This window comes from Cuculus canorus, chromosome 5, assembly GCF_017976375.1.
Source record: "Cuculus canorus isolate bCucCan1 chromosome 5, bCucCan1.pri, whole genome shotgun sequence".
Classification (NCBI taxonomy): domain Eukaryota; kingdom Metazoa; phylum Chordata; class Aves; order Cuculiformes; family Cuculidae; genus Cuculus; species Cuculus canorus.
In genome coordinates, this window is record NC_071405.1 from 35,081,978 (window position 1) to 35,099,447 (window position 17,470).

At 43.2% G+C, this 17,470-nt stretch overlaps 1 protein-coding gene across 1 annotated transcript; it reads right to left on the minus strand.

The window, feature by feature from the left end:
• Positions 1 to 3,073: 3,073 nt before the first annotated feature.
• Positions 3,074 to 7,058, minus strand: RASSF10 (Ras association domain family member 10). The gene has a single exon (XM_054069145.1). The coding sequence runs from the start codon at positions 6,910 to 6,912 to the stop codon at positions 5,608 to 5,610; it is 1,305 nt and encodes a 434-aa protein (XP_053925120.1). The 5' UTR covers positions 6,913 to 7,058; the 3' UTR covers positions 3,074 to 5,607.
• Between the last annotated feature and the right edge of the window lie 10,412 nt (positions 7,059 to 17,470).

Below are 17,470 nucleotides of genomic sequence, written 5' to 3' on the forward strand. Positions count from 1 at the left end.
AGAAAGAGGGGAGAGGGCAAGGGAGTTGAGCAACAGAGGCATGAAACAGCTGGTAAGAGTATGTTCTTAATCTGTATGACATGTTATTACATAAAGAACTACAAAAATACTGCTGAGATTGTCACATACTCCATAAACAATAAGTATTTGCAAAGGCATAGAAAGAAACTTGCTTTCTTCATTTTTTTATTACCAAGTATGGCCCTAATACTGAGTCCCACCAAACTGAAAGAGCTTTTTTGTTAAATTCAGAGCAGATCCTGATGAGCGGGGGGAAGCAGGTTGTCAGGGAGAAAGAAAAAAGTTATTAGGAGGGAAACTATTTTGAAGATAGAACGTCAGTGGGTTTTTGGAACATGTCCAAAACTGAGGGAAGGGGATTTTACTAAAACTTCTCAAATAAAGCCTAAAGTATAAACAAGCTGATACGCAGGTAGTGTGTAAAGCCTGTTATGTTTTGAGGGTATATTCTAATGTCCTGGTAGAGATAGTTCTGCACACTTAAGAAATCAATGTGGTGTTGTTCTGCATGTGAAAGAGTGTGACAATCCACCCTCCGTGGAAGGTTCTGCTCTGCTGCACTTCCACAAGTAATGTATTAAATTATGCAAGCAATATTTTCTAAAATACTATTTGACGGTTCTGCTTGAAGATATTTGGCAAATTTGCATATGGAGCCAAATTTTGCTTTGAGTTTATTGAATTTTCCCTTTCTGTTTGGCTTCCAAGTTCACCTAGAAGTGTGAGTTTGTATAAAAGAGGTAACATGCCTGTAGACTGGCTGCACTTTGCCATGCTCATTTCTTTAAACTTTGTATGCCAGCTCAGGAGCAATAATATCAAGTGACTTCAAAGGACAACTGCTTCCAACAATCCGCAATGGCTTGTATTTCAACTCTGTAACCAGCACAGCTCACCAGACCTGTTATTTTGTTTCAAGGCCTGTGCTGGTCTTTTCATGTATTGAGCTACAGACTCAGTTCAGTGCAAATGAAAGGAGGGAGCAGGGGGGAAGCTCAAAGTAGTATTTGGGAAAGGGGAGAGGTCTGTGAACATCTCTCTCCCCAGGCACACAGACTATTTTTAAAGTAAACCTGGAAAATGTTTCATGCAAGCAGTCAATAATAAAGCTTCATGACATGTTTTCCTTCTCTCACACCCACTTAGTTGCTCACTCTTTCAACTGTATCTTGTCTGAAACCAAGACTGTAGCTTCTTTGGAAAAGGATCTGTCACTCTAAATCAACCAGACTCTGATTTGGCCTGCTATGTGCTGCTTTAGAATAAATGGCAATAATTAATAGGTCATTAATTTTGCATGTCAGGGGTGTTCATTACAGTAAATGCATTTGCCTCCCCTCTTCCCTCCTGGTTTAAGGCTTTAAACGATATCCCTACAAAATGCTTATTCAAACTGGCAGATCTCTTACATGTGTTAAGGACTAGAAATATATTGATTTTGGCAGTCTTCAATCTGATAATATTGCTTTACAGTGGGTTTCTGAAACAAGGTCAAGGCTAAAAGCTGGGCTACAGGTTTAGTACAGGTAAGCATAATTCTTAGAATTGTTTTAGAATTGTTAAGGTTGGAAAAGAGCTCTAAGATCTAGTCCAGCTGTCAGCCCAACACCACCATGCCTATAAACCATGTCCCAAAGTGTCACATCTACTTGTTTTTTTAACATCTCCAGGGATGGAGAATCCATCGCTTCCCTGGGCAGCCTGTTTCAATGCTTGAGCACTCTTTTAGTAGAGACTTTTTTTTTTTTTCCTAATATCCAATATAAACTTCTCCTGGCACAAATTGAGGCCGTGTGATGTCAATGAATCTCTTCAGCTGGAACTCTTCTCTTTAGACTATGAGGGGTGAAGGGGGGAGAGGGACATTTACAGCCTGAACTAAGATTTTTGCAGACATGCAAGTCAGCATAAGACAGTGCCAATTGCTGATAGAATCGGTTCCACCTTTCAGAATGCCTTCAATTTCCTTTTTACCGCTGCACCTCTTTACTGGTGGAAGCATCTGTGTGACTGTACATGGAGCCTCGTAAGGGCCTCACCTGGATTAAAGCTCATCAATTTTTTTCTGACCTTGTTCGCTCTCTCTTGCCACAAACTTGTGTATAGGCACAAAAGAAAGTGCCATGTAAGGTCAGAAAAAATGTGGCCAAGGGCAGCAAATAGACAGGACTTGTGTAGTAGTGCTTGATAATGCTTGTTTAAAAGGTGCCTGAAACTAAGGCCTGATTCTACTCTGATTACGTTTCCCAGACAAAACTCTCTCTGATTTCTGTAGGTATTGTCTGAGAAAGGCCTGGCAGCCTCAGTCTTTAAATGTTCCTCTGGGAAGCAGATAAGATGTTGAATAAATAGGGCTATGTAGTACTACGCACAGGTTTATCTTAAATAGTTCATGATGCTGTTAGTTTATGTATCTCATGGCTATCTATATCTGCTTGTTTGGTCTTAGGATGAGATAAAGATTGGACTGGACTTGACTCTGGTAGATAGAGAATGGTATTACAAAAAAAGAAATAAAAAGCAGGTGTTGGTTGGAGCTTTCACCTCTCTCTTGGTGGTGCCGGAAGGTAGAACTCTGTCATGATGTTGGTCGGGTTTTTTCTGCTGCTATCTCTTTCTCCCATTCTCTCAGAACTGGAAAGAGATGAAAATCATGCCCTTCTACCTGTGATTCTGAATCAGCTCTCCTAACCTTTGGCTGTGTGCCCAGCAAAACCTCAGAGCCAAATTCCCTGTCAAAGCCAAGCATCCTGTGGCTTGTCTCTATTATCTAAGTGAGGATATACAGTCCAGAAGAGAATGGGAAGGGAGAAGTACCTGGTCCAATGCAAACAGTGATTTCCTCTTGTATACTAATGTCTTAATAATGGTTTTAGAGAGATAGGGATTTGTGAACATGTTTGAATTCCATCTGCATGCAGAAACAAAAATGGAGCCTGTTGCAATTGCGTATGTAATTGTTTAATATTAAATAAATATACAAAATTTCACCAGCATAATATAGGAGCACATTCAAATATGTGCTCCTAGGAAGTCACTGCAACTCCCAAAATCTTGAGACTGCAGTGCCACCTGCAGTGTTCTCATTCCTGTCCTCATGAGTCAAAGGCCAGCAAATCATCAGGGTCACAATCTACTGCACCACTATCTGGGGTACTGACAGGCCAAGAGCAAGTACTCCGTGGGGCCCTACTAGAGTGTCACTCAGCAACCTAGAGTAAGAGTGGTTTTGTCCTGTTTTAAAGGCTTATCCTGGCCAAGGTTGAGTCAGCAGACTTTGCTATAAAACTTTGAATTTCCTGGCTTCCTTCACCCTGTGCTTTACAAAATATCTGACGTTTATATCAATAGTGTAACAATGTGCAGCCTGTTGCAGCTTATTTCTATAATGTGCTTGCTTTTTATTTGCTTGGTGTGGCTAATGGGAGAACTTACGTAAAGCAATTTCAGGTTTATTGCTTACATCAGTCACTGGAGAAGCTATCAACAGATACTTGCATCACCCACCCATTACAGCTGCACTGGTTAATATAATGTAGCGCAAAAACGTGACTGTCCCAGCCCCAAACTTATTCTGCAGGTCTACTTCAATTTAATAATTTTTAATTGCAGAGTTGGGTGAAATTCCTCACTCTGGACATCTGCTACCACTTCTAATTGCCACTACCCTACCTCTGTGGTGACTGATCTGAGGAACACACAGTTACATGTACCTGAGGGAGCCCCTCGTGCCATCAGGAAGAGAGGGGACGATGCAGGCATCAGACAGGATGGAAAGGTCTGACTCGGTGTATCTTTCTTCTTGGTTCAACAGGGGAGTAAATGACACCTCAAGATAACACAACAAAATCCCAGACCTGATATATATATATACGTGTGTGTATTTTTAATCACACTCAATTGGGAACACTCATTTGGTGTTATTAAGAGTTTTATTAGCTCTAAAAATAGATTCTTAAATATTTTCCAAGGTTGACTAAAATATGAAAAAATTATATAATCAGTGTTTAAAATAAACCACAGTTTGTTATAACTGATATCCATTCGGTGGAATAACATCTATCAAGAATGATACCATGTAGGCGATTGTACAGCCTCAACAAATCCACAGACTGCATTTCTCTGATTGCTTTCAAACTGATCGGTGGCATAGTCTATTTTTCTGTTGTCTAACAGAATTCCTACCAGCAAGAACACTGCCAAAGAGCGGAACTCGGTCTTGGGGTGAGGAAGCTGTGATTTTTTTTTTTTAATTTTTTTTTATTGAAAAAGAACCAGTTTATTGGTGTACTCTTTTCATACTTTCTTATCGTTAAAATGAAAACTTTCATAAATAGCCTTACATAAATAATAATCTCAGACGTTTTAAAAAGTTCACACTGTCAGTCAGACCTGAGTAAACATTCTCTGGTCTCTCACTGCTTAAACTGTTCCTACAATTATTCTGGAATACAAGACTCCTTAATGACTCTTATTGTAAGAACAGATAGTATATTTTTGGTAAGAGTTAAGCTGCAGAGGAAGATCTGGCATTAAATGAAATGCATGTTACAGCTGATGCTTTTTTTTTTTATTATTGGAATAACTAAAAGATTAAGCTGCAGTGCAGGCAGGGCTTGAGTCATGCTTTTATCATTGTATCTCTTGGCCTGATTATTAAAAACAGTAGCTCAAGCTGATTCTGTACTTTGTTTATCTAAACCCAAGCTCAGCCAACTACCAGCTAGTCTAATGAAAAAAACCACAGTTGAAGGCTGTGTACATACAGGCACTGCTAATTACTTTCAACGACTGTCAAATGAGCATTGATACTAATAGATTTCTTAGTATGCCTTTTAAACAAAGCACTCTTATCTATGCATAAGAAAAAGCACTACCAGCAAAGTTAATACAACATGTGGAGCTGACTTTTGTTTTAGTTTGGTTTTTTTTGTTTGGTTGTTTGGGGTTTTTTTGTTAAAAAAGTGATTTATCACCCTTTTTTGTTGCCAAAAGGAACGGCAGTACCGTCGAAAAGCTTGCGCCCTGGGAGCTCCCACTGTCAGCAATATCGACACCTCTTTTACTCCATAGTTTTTTAAAATACCAGCAGCTCAAGTCTCAGTGACTAAACTCGAGTCTGAGCCTAACGGAGCTGTGTCAGTCTGGAAATGACAGCATCGCCTCCCCCTGCCCTTGCCATGCTGAGGAGCCCTTTAGGAGGCAACTCATTTACGCTACGGAGCGCTCGTTTTACTCGCAGAGAGTACCCAGAGTAGCTTATGCTACGCTGGGAATATCGTGGGGAACCGCAGGATTAAAGGGCTCGGCAAGAAACCCTTCGGAGGGAAGCAGGCGGCAGGATTTAAGGAGCGAGCAATCCCAGACGTGAATGAAACACAAACACGCTGCGGGTTCCTCGGATAAAAGCACCGGCGAGGCAGCCTCGGCGCTGCCCGCGGGTGACTAGTTAGAACAAGTCTAAACTGAGGAGCTAGGATTAAAGAGGTTTCCTGTGTGGGGCTGCCTCCTACCCCGGGAGGCTTCGGCTGGGGCCGCGATGCCCGGTGCCTCCGCTCGGTCCCTGGCGCCGCGGCCGGGCGGGCGTTAGACGAGGGACTCGCAGACGGGCACCGAGTCCGAGTCCTGGCTGTGCATGGAGCTCAGCCCCGTGTCCGAGTCCTCGCCGTTGTCGGCGCGGTCCTTGCGCAGCGCCCGCGCCTGCTCCACCCAGCCCGGCGCGCCGCCCGCCGCCCCGCGCGGCTCCTCGCCCACGTCCAGGGTGCCCAGCGTCTCCAGCAGCCGCTGCAGCTCCCGCTCCTTGTCCTCCCACGCCCGCTGCGTGTAGTCCAGGTCGTTCTTGACGGCCTCCAGGTCCGTGCTCAGCTTGAGGCCGATGTAGAGGCTGGTGCTCAGCTGGGTCTTCACCCGCTCGTGCTCCAGGTGCAGCTCGCCGCCGCCGCTGCCGCTCAGCTCCGTGGTGTCGCAGTCCGTCTCGCTCAGCCCGGTCCCCGCCGCCAGCTCCAGCTCCTCCCGCCGCCGCTTCATCCAGCGCTCGTTGAGCTCCTCCTGGATCTCGGCGGCCAGGTGCTCCAGCAGCTCCTCCTGCTGCGCCCGCTGCTCCTGCAGCTGCAGCACCTCTTCGCACCTCCTGGCGTAGTCCTCCTCGGGGCGGCCGGCGGCGGGCGGCGCGCTGCCCGCTGCCTCCGGCTCGCCGCTGCCCACCAGGTAGGTGTCCTGCACGTAGTTGACGCCGTGGCGCTTCATGCGATCCAGGTGGATCTTGGCCTCGTACCTGTCGATCTCCCGGTCCAGCTCGCGGAGCCGCTGGAGCTGCTGTCGGATGGTGTGGTCCTGCGAGAGCACCAGGTGCACCAGCGTCTCCATCCTCTCCGCCGCCGACGCGTCCCGGGCCGGCGGTTGCTGCCGCTTCTTGTTGATCTTGGCCAGCTTGCGGAAGGCTTTCCTCACCACCCTCCGCTGCCGCTCCTGCGTGAGCGCCAGGCTGGCTCGGGCCGCCCCCAGCCCGTGCCCGGGACGCTCCTTGCTCGGCACCACCCGCGCCTCGGCGCTGCGCGGCCCCGCGTTGGGCAGCGAGGCTTCGCTGCGCACCAGCACGAAGCGCACGTTCTCCTGCTCGTCCCCCCACGCCACCCAGAGCCGCAGGATCTTCGTCTTGTTGGGCAGGATCCTCTCGAAGCCGCGCCACTTCTCCACGATGCAGTAAGAGTGCGGCGGCCCCGAGAGCATCCCGCCGGCGGGCTCGGGCTGCGCCGGGCGCTGCCGCCGGTGGTGGCTGTCCTCCAGCAGCACCCGCACCACGTCCGAGCAGGTGGTTCGCCGAGACAGGCCGGAGATCAGCTTCTCCTCTTGGCAGATCCACACCGAGATCTTCCTCTCCTCGGGCTCCATCGGGGACGGCTGCCGGCGGACGGGGCTCAGGGCTCCATGGGGAGGGAGCGGCGCTCCCGCAGCCTCCCCGCGCGGGATGCCTCCCTGTGGCCGCTCCCCGCGGCCGCTCCACCCCTTCCTGCCCGGTGCGGCTCTGCCCGCTCCCTGAGGGTTTTCCTCTCCCACCACGTGGGCAGCGCCGAAATCCGCCGGCGAGGGAACTTCAAGGCGAGTCGCCGTCGCCTCTGTGTCCTTGTGCCGCGAAGGAGCGGCGTCGAGGGACCTTCCAGACTGCCGAGGGACAAGAGCGAATCCCGGAGCTTCAAAGCAAAAGCCAGCAGTGGCGAGGAATTTCCAGTTTTAGTAAATCATCCGCCTGTAATTAGGGAATTCGTGTTTGTAAAGCGCTTCGCGGATGCAATATGCAAAGGACGGGAATGTCTGAGCGTTATTAAAATACTAGCTGAGCCAGATTTTAATGGGAGCTTACTGTGTACTTTGGGAACAGGATCCATCTCCGAGCACGGATTAAAATGAAGAGATGTAAAAAGTGGAAATAAAAGGCAGGGTTGTGGCACTGATTTTCATGGTGCGATTGCCTTGTAGGTGTTCACGGACCTGTGCTTTCCTACGTGGCTAGGAAGTATGTTAATAGCTAAAGGGTACTCTCTAAACTGTCTAAAACTGAAGAGCGATCTGTATCTTGTGAGAGATTTTTAGATTCAATAAAATCGGTGTGCCATGTGGAAAGGACTTCCGCATGAACAAGGTTCGTGTCAAAGTCTGTGGAACAGAAAGGAGTCATGGTGTTGTAGCCTGGCTACTATAAATCTGTTTGAAATGGTGAAGTTGGGGCACACAAATAGTGAGTTAACAGTTCTGCAGCCTGATCTTCTCCTTTCCCCTAAAGTACACAGGTTCAGTGTGGGAAGCTACTGGGCTAGCTTTTCCTGTATTCCTGGAGGGAATAGTCCTGGGGAAGATAGCCTGCCTTCTGCTCCAGCTGTGTAAGGTTGCTAATTATGATCGTGGTTTCTGCTATGCAGCCTCTTGTCCCTTGAGGAAGTGGGCTGAGGGACCACCGAATGCCAGCATTCCTGGAGCTGAAGATCACACGGATCATGTGCCTGCTGCCAGCATCCCTTTCCTGAATTACTGAAGGTTAAACAATGCTAAACCAAGGTGGATACTGCATGTTGCAATAAGGGCACACAGGGCACGCAAGGTAGAGGTGTTGAAAACAGGCTGAATTTTGCTTCCCAATCCCAGCTGCCATCCATGAAAGTTCCATATTCCTGTCTACTGGTAAAGTCAGTTACTGACAAAGTCATTTTACCCTCATGGCGTGTTAAAAGTTCTAGATCTGTGTGCTTTTTTTTGTATAGAGGGAAGCATTTTGGTGATGGAAGGTTATTCCTGAAATGAGCAGCCTTTTTTGTTCAATGTGTTGATTATTCATAAAAGCATCATTCACTCCAGGGCAGAGGAAGGTGCACTCAGCAAGAGCAGTCACGGAAGACAACAAAGTGGCCTTGGAAAAGGGAGTTGTAAGTACTGTGGGACAAAACTGACAGGTCACGCTGCCACAGAATGATACGGTGTTGAACAAGAATGGAATGTAAAATGGGACCGTACAACTTAGTGTTGCCTCTGAAAGGCCTGATATAACAAAACTCCTGGAGAGCGGGGAAAAAACCCAACCTTGTTGCCCTCATCAGGCTGGCAGAAACTTGGAAAGAAAGACCATTCTTTGTTGTCTTCTGCAGAATCAGGTGCAGCAAAAGGGTTAACAAGGCACTGAGAAATTGTCTTAACTCTTTTACTGGTGTTTCCCCTCATTTCTCATTTAGTTTTGATCTAATTTTACATGTGTTTCCTATGGGAATGCCTGTGCCTACTTTGTTCTGGCAAAGAACAATACAGGAAGAGCAGGGTGTGATGTGGAGAGACATCTTATGCTCCCCACAGGTCAAGCTGCTCCAACTTGTCTGACTGCCTGTATCTATCCAGCATCCAGCCCTGGCTTTGTGCGATGAAATTGGAAGGTGATCGTTCTATCTTTCCTTGACCACATATCTGCGTATGAAAAACTGGCTTTGCCTCTCCAGTGGAGCCCCTAAGGCAGCATTGCCAGAGAGAGAATGAAGATGTTGGCAATTTGGTTGGAGGCAGTAAGATTAAGTAGAATAACACTTTACTTTGGTGGGATAAGCCTATCAGATGAGCACATACATAATCTATGGCTTAAAAGCTAGCATCAGAAATGTACATTGTTAAATCCCAAGTTTAGCTCAATAATTTTGTTTTAGGCTGTCTGCAGACTCAGAAAAAATGCCACCAAAGCTTCAGAAGTCTGAGACTTGAGCACATGAGCCCCTTTCTGGGGCAAAGTTTAGGCCCTTTTGTGCTGAATCCCAATATGCAACTGAGTGCAGCCAACCCTTTGGCTTTCCTCCAAGGATTTCAAAGCGTCTTACAGAGGAAGGTAGTGTTAGGTTATCATTTTTACCGATAAGAATGCTGTGGCATAAAGGAGTCAAGTGCCTCACCTAAGGTTATATAGCAAGGCAGTAGCAGTCGTGAAGCAAATCAGGTTCATTCACACCAGTGCCATTAGTCACCGAACTTGGCTGTCCAGTGCTCTGCCTCCTTCCCCTCCTTCTCTCCTTCTTTTAATTCTTCTATGAGAAAGGGAGATGAGGAATTATGCCTTAGTTCAACGCTACAGAAGGTGATAAAATGGAAGTGCAAACTCAGCAGACAATATATTCTGTGTGTCTGATGATGCAACAGGAGGCAGTGGCATAAAGGCTACTCCTGCCTGGTGAAGGCAATTCTTCTCCTTCAGCTGACTGTGCCTGCAGACCTGCAAGACTCAACAGTGATGTGCAGAGACGCTGTGCCATTAAAATATCAAATTGGAAGGAAGGATGCTTGTTCCTCTCTTCACTCCTTTCCCCACAGACCAGTGACATATGAGGTTTTCTATAATTTCTGAAACAAGTATATTGCACAATTTAAAGCTTAAAGTGTAATAAACGTGATCTTCTATAATCGAGAGGCTGTTTCTGTACTGCTGTATCGATTCACAGCTGTCGACATGCTCTGCTTCTGAGCACAAACTTCCTTGACCAAATGCTATCCAGAAATCCACAGCATGGCATGTATTTCTTTAGTTTGTTTTATTAATTATGACAATTTAAAGTTGATGGTACTCTTCACAGCTGCCTAACACCCAAAAGGAGATTTATGAATTTAATCTTTTAGACTGTATTGAAAAGTCCAAGCCCAAATATAGACCAGTTTATTTTAACCTGCTGCAGAAGAATTACAAGACTGAGCAAAAGGAGATCAGCTGTATTCTGGCATTTCATGTAAAGGTTTTTATCTTCTTTCCTTTTCGTTAAGGTGTGCAGGTAAATTAATGTGTCTTTTATGACAAGGACAGCATTTACCACTATAGGGGTAGATAGCGAGGTGTCTGTTTCTTTTTTAATTCCTTTTCTTTTTTATTTTTAAGTTATCAGAATGAAATTGTAGCCCTGATATTTTTAAATAAATAAAATGATGTGAGATTTTATCTTGAATACTTTGAATCTAAAACAAATAAATAAAAATGCATTTCCTGCTTCCATAATTCACATAGGAAGGTGGAAGAAGGCTTAAAAAAAACTGTACTTGAGACGCAGAATTAATTTATTTCAAAAACATTTAAATAGAAAATATTTAGAGATTCAGATTCAGGGTATTTTTCTTTTTTTCCACACTGAAGTTGCTTTTACTTTTTAGATCACTCTCAGGACAATTTACTTATTTTTCCTGGGGTTACAGTTCAAAAGAATACTGTCTAAGTGAGATGAGTAAAGGCAGGCCACAACTGGTAATCTATTGAGCCATCACTGTCCAGGGAAGTTATTCTTTGTTGTGATGCTGAACAGCATCACTGCTTTCCTGGCTCCTCTTCCTACGTCCTCTTAATTTCGTTTTGAGAGATTTAGCTGTTGGTCCCTTGTACTTGTTGCTTTCTAGCATTTTGCTTCAGCAAACATTGATAAGGTCCTAGGACATAATTTGACTGTTAATATTAGTCTTCTGCAACGCTTGCTTACATTTACAAATATATTAACAGTGGGAGGGGCTACTCGAGCTTACAAGGCACTCTCTCATAGATGCTTTTTAATTTTATACCTAGTTTTCCCTGAAACTATAATGCTGAATAACCAAATCATGTTGTGAATAAGCAAATCATCCCTGGTTAACATGCATAGAATGAAGTGCTTGAAGAACTACCCCTCTATTAGCAGAAGCATTCAGACTTCTGTCAAAACAGTCTGTAGACTTAGACTTCCATTTGAAAGAAAGTTATTCAGTTTGTATCTGAACAGCTTTAGACATGAGATGAGGCTTCTTACTTTCAGGTTTTCTGTTGAAGCCACTGAAGGAACTGGCACTTTTGATAAAAATGACTTGTAAGAGAAGTAATGAACTCTTGATTTGTTTCTGTAAGTTATAAGCTGTGTGAACTCTTGATCCACTTCCTTCGTTTTCTTGCAACTGATGTGTACTGTTCTGCTTCTGAATGTCCCCTGTGCAACCAGTACGGTTCACACATAAAGTATGGAGTAATTCTTCGCTTCACATCACTGGAAGTACTTATGCAGATGCATTTGGAAAGACTATGGTCTGTTTGAATAATAGCTGCTGGTGCTGGATTATACTGCTTTGACTCTTTTATCCAACAACTTCTTTTTTAATGTGCACACACCCAGACTACAAACAGGTACATCAGGAGGCAACAGTCTTCCAGTGAGATCAGTGGGGGCTGCATGGGTAAATCCCTCTGCAGTGCTTTGAAAATGCAGGTTTGTCTATAGACTACCATTAAAGGAAAGGGTGATGATGTATACTTATATTATGGTACAGCCTGGAAGACTTGATGTGCTAGGTGTAATGTAAATGCATGGGAAGAGACTATCCCTGCCCTGAAGGCTTAACCAATGTCACAAAGCAAGTCAGGGGCACAGCAAAGATCAGTAATAAGAATACCAGTTTCCAACTTCTCATCTTTGAACCAAGTCTTTAACAATTTGGGTTTGTTTGTTCGTTGTATGCCTACAACCCTTAGCGTGGAAAAGAATCCCTCTCCTTTATTCCATATGTTTCAGATTTTCTTTTCTTGCCAAATGCTATTTAGTGTAAATGAAGAACAAAATAATTGAACAGAGTGGCAAATTTTTTCCTCATAATATGTGTAATAGGTATAACAAACTTTGATTCTAAGTGAGTCAGTGGAGATGCTTTGGGGGAAATTGTGAGAAAGATCAGACTCAAATCATGGCTATAACCTTCCTTCTCCAAAGAATGTGAAGTGTATTTGATAATAGTTTCATACTGCTCTAATAGCTTAGCTTTAGATTGATTACTTAGTTTTCATTGATCAAAAAAGGAAGCAAGAATTAGGTATAGTGACATTTCTTTCCTCAGCAGACATTCTCAGTGCAAATATGACAATTTTAATTTTTAAGCGCTTGTAGCTTCTTTGCTTTTACATTAAGCAGTTCTCTTATCCCTTGAGAAAATGCATGAGGCTCTCACAGTGATTGTTCAGTTTTGACTATTAAGCTCAAAACAGGTGTAGAAGGTCATTAGTTATCTTATTAAGATTTACCAAGAAAGCTTTTAACTACTTTAAGGCCTAAATGTTCTTGCGGGGTTTTTTTTTCCTCACTTGCTTGTGAATACCCATTAGAATAGACTTTTTCTTCTTTCTGGGCAAGTAAGCACTGTGGCCTCGGTAACGCAGATGATACAGTTTCCCATGTAGGCACTCAGAGGGCCTCTTTTGTGGGTTAGTTTCATATGTATGGAAGGTACTTGAGCTTTCTGACCTTAATGTGAGTGACGGTTGGCAAAAAGTTCTGTTGTTTTTTATGTACAGGCTGGGTAGAGGAGCTGCTCTCTATCTGCTGGGATCAACGACAAAACTCTTGACAGGTTTCTCTGGGAGCTGGTCCTAGAGTGCTGATATTTGGAAACATTAGTTAGGCATGAAGCAAACATCTGCTTTTCAAGCTGGCCATGTGAGTAACATGGTTCCTCAACATAAGTGCTGTGAAGAGAGGCCTCAGATCAACCTTGGCATCGTGTTTTGGCAAGCATGTCTGACTCGCATATGCCCGCAGGTATCCTGTATGCACCACATTTCTGTAAGGCGATTCTTGCAGGTACAAAGAGAGGGTTTGAATTTAATTATATATTATTTAAGCTGCAGAACAGTTAGTGACGTACATTCCTGTCTGTGACTATGAAGCGTGTGCTCCCATCTGAACACCCTACTAATGCATTCACTCAGAAACCTGTAAGAATCAAAACTTTTTTGTGCAAACATAGACATTGTCAATATATTGTGTATGGATCTCATTTGTGTTTAGATTTATTGACATCCTTTTCTCCTGTAAAATACATTTTAGGGAGCTTTCTAAAAGTGTCAGAAACCACTCTGAAGTGACAGAGGATAAAGTCAGGATTGCAGTAAGACATTTTGGCAGATTAGAATGAGGACAAGGGAATTCTCAGTGTTGGAATGAACAGAACTTTCAGTATTTCCAATATTGCTGTAAAACTGTTTGATTGTGAAGTCTGTCCTATAAAAGTACTTAACAAGTCCATTTTACCTGTTCTTTTTGTAGGAGCAATAGTTGATTTGATCTTCTATAGCACAGACTTATATTCAGATAAGGGTTTGAATATGTAGCTATGAATCAGTATGTAAGAAGTGTAATTTACTTTTCAAGTATAATTAAATACTTACTGAACTAAGATTGTGAGATTATTGCATTTTCCAGCCTCATTCTGTCCAGATGTGATCTTTCTAACTCTTTGCATAAAACATTCCCAGAGCCTTAATTCTGAACTTCTGAGGTATTATTACTGCAAGACATTTGTATCTTTGACCCATTTCTAAACATTTTTTCTTTTGTGTATTTGGTAGATCATCATAATGCTAGCCTAACCCAAATTAAGCCTTTGTGAGTAGTTCAAGTGAGTAAATAAAATTCATAGATGAATAAATAAGGATGCTTTACAAATTATTTCAACAAAAAATAACACAAAAGGTCTTAAAGAGAATATGAAGCTGGATGTAGGCTGTGTATATTCATGTGGCCCCCAACCCTATTCTGATATTAACAGTGGCAGCTGGATTAGGTCCAGAGGCCAGAGATCTCTTTAGAAATCAAGATGATTTCAATGATGCTGCTCTTTCCCTTGAGCAGATGTGTCTTGGATGGGTTCCACGGGCAGAAAATAAAAAGAGATGCATCTTAAGCAGGTGGAAAAATTTGAGTGGTAATATACAATGTACGACAGGAACCTAGGCTAAAGTAATGTGGAAAAAAATGTGGAGTTGGGTCTGTGAAGCAGGGGGATTGGGTGTTATTCTTTGAAGCATGGCTTTCCTGAGAATACCAGGAAGATGGCATGATTTAAGGAAATGCTCAGTTCCCCTCAGGATGGACGATCACAGGCCTGAAAAATAGCCTTGTAGGAGACACCTGAATGGTTTAGCACTTGTTACATTGCTATAAAAATAATGGTTTTGCTTTATCCTTTTCCTTAGCTTAATGAGAGAGCATGATCCATAGCTAAGCCTTAAGTATTAAATCATAATGAAAGCAATGGAGAGATGACAGCAAGTGCAGCACGAGGAAAATAAGAGAAGAAAAATTCAGGGGATGTCAAGAAAATCAGTTGGATCTGGCAGCTTCTAGAGTTTTGTTTTAAAGGAAGTGACAGCAACATTGATAAAAATAAGAATTGACGCAGCACTGTAAAATACAGTGAATGATCCTGGCAGAGATGAAGACTGTACCTAGAGCCTGCATTCATGTACTGGCAACCAAGTTTTTGGAAGGCCTAAATCTTTGCAAACCCATGCAGGTATTACATACAACAAGTGGAAAGGCTGATTTTTAATGTCTGCCCTTCTGCACAATGCTGTGCTTTTCACTCAAAGGATTTTTCAGGTTAGCTTACAAACTGACAACTGAATTAAAAGTGAGGTTGTGTCTACCTTGTTTACTTGTCACTCAGGAAAGAATGATACTCCATCCATCATCTGCTCCCTGTGCTGCAGTGGGATGTTGCATTAGAATTCTCTTGTTATGTAAAGAGCCTCCAGTCTTATCCTTTACTTTATAAAGAATTCCCAGGGAATCTCATGGGGCTTCTGCGGTGGGTTTAAGTTCTGCTGACGGCTGATTGCTGTGGATGCCTTGCATGCATTTCTACTGATTACTTGTAGTGTCAGTTGTCAAAAGCTGACTATTCAGTTGGAAAAATAACATCAGCGGGACACATTTACAGTGTTTCCTGTTGACTGGCCATTAATAACTGAAGAGTCATAATTTTTTAAAGATTTAATAAATTTATCAACTGAAAAGGCTGCTGTTGTAATAATGCATGTATTTTACATCTAGCGAAGGCTTGAGATTTATGTATCACTAATTAGAGCATATAATAATAAATAAAGTTAATTTGCATGGAGATTTTTTTTCAGAAAATAAATCAGTCTGTTACTTCTACTAGGAATACTCATCATAAATCAGATTTTTAGAAGCTTAAAGTCAATTAACTTCTTAAAGCTATGATGACTTACGTCAGCCTAAGATTTGGTCCAGACACCTTTTTGAAGCTGTATTACTTACAGCTACTTGTTGTAATTCATGGCAACCTTTGAATCCTATGTACTTTGTTTTAGCAAGGGAATTTAACTTTATTTATTTTATCATGATAAAATGAACTGTTAAGTCTAAATTTACTCTCAGCTATTTGTTTTTAAGTAGAAGACATTGCATAAACTCATACTACGTGAACTGAAAAAAATCTTAACTACAGATTTTAAATACCACATTGCTATGACAAGTCCCCTATTCCTTGCAGTCTTTTATTTCTATCCTGCTTGTACCAGCATCAGTCACTGGTTTTGGCAGTGTTTCTTAACATAGATACAAGGAAGGAAAGACAACGTTTAAGCATGGAAAGTTAAGTGAATCTTCTCTGTTCTAGAGTTTTAGCACTTTTGACAGCTAGAGGTCTGTTTTTCCTAAGGAAGTTGTCAGTAATCAATGTACTACTCATAGACACAGCCTCAGTCCTGTCAAGTTGGTTACTGCTTATAGCTTTGTGCTTTGGTTATCCAGTCTCCTAACATGCTTCTTGGCTGCTGCTATGCGTGTTGTAGCTCCACTGAACCACTCCTAGTCTGGACTACAAAACGTGCTACATAAAAGTAACACAGCAAACTAATCAATTGGAAAAAAAAAAAAAAAGGAAAATTGAACTCCTCACTGTGGTTTGGAGGGTATTTTTTTATTTTTAAAGAAAAAAGGACAAAAAGAGAACAGGAAGGTACCCCTGATATATTTAGCGGAAACTCTAACATTAGTAGCATAGAAGCAGCATCAGTGAAAAATAGAGCTTTTTGAAAAATCCCAGGAGAATTACCTTCTGAATGAGTGAAGACTTGATCCAGAAAGATCGTGGGTGGCTGCCACAGGCTTCAAGGAAAGCTGGAGGTGCTCAGAGGTATATGGCACAATCTTACAATCTTCATAGCCTAGGAGAACTCCATGTCTCATCTCTCCCTCATTAGAATACATGCTCACTCATACTACATCCCAAGCTAGTGATATGTAGCCTTTTGGTTAAAAGTTGAAAGGAAGCTGAAGTCCTCTGCTGTGGTGTTTGACAGTGAGGTTCTTAAAATACACCAGAATAAATCCTGAGAAGTGGAGCCTGCCTGCAGCTTGCAATATGTGTGATAGAAATGTCTAGATACCTCTTACCACCTTTAATGAGAGCAGATTTTTATCAAAACTTTCAATCCAAGGGTTGAAATTAAACCCAAGTGGAAAACTTGTTGAGTAATTTCCCCAGACTTCCTGTTACATATAGTTCTATTTGTAGGGCTAATCGTGGTTTCCAAATGGCAGGTTGGAGTCCTTCAGGTAAATAGAGCTCTAGAAAGGCCACAGCCAGGGCCAGGGCCAGGCCCCTGTGAGGCTGGTTACTGCAGTTAGAGATGCATACCCTTTAAGGAAGGGGCTAGTTAACGGTATGCTAGGGGAAGAAAGAGAATACACTTTCACATTATGAAGAGAGAACAAGGATGAAGAAGTAGACCGGGTAAGTTTGAAAATGTACTGACTCTATATTTTGCTCACCTGTGCCTTTGAAGGCCGGATTTTCAGTGGTGGTCTTGCCTGAATTGCGGGGTGTTGAGCTGGTAGCCCCAGCTCAGGACACAGAGGGCCAGCTTTGTGCCCTTATGCCAGAGGTGTCATCACCTTTCCTACTGCTCCCCTCAGTACCGGCCGTGACAAGCTGGTGCAGGCCAACCAATGACAAGGTAGCGACTTCAAAACTATTCCTTTGGGGACTGTTGCCCTTTCATAGCCTATTTGTACGGCACTGTAGCATCTTCCATAACTGATGTGCTGCAGTTGTCCAGCCCGCAGCCAGGTGTTTGAAACCTGAGTTTGTTTGATGATTGGAGGGTGACGTGAGCAGGATGCAGGAT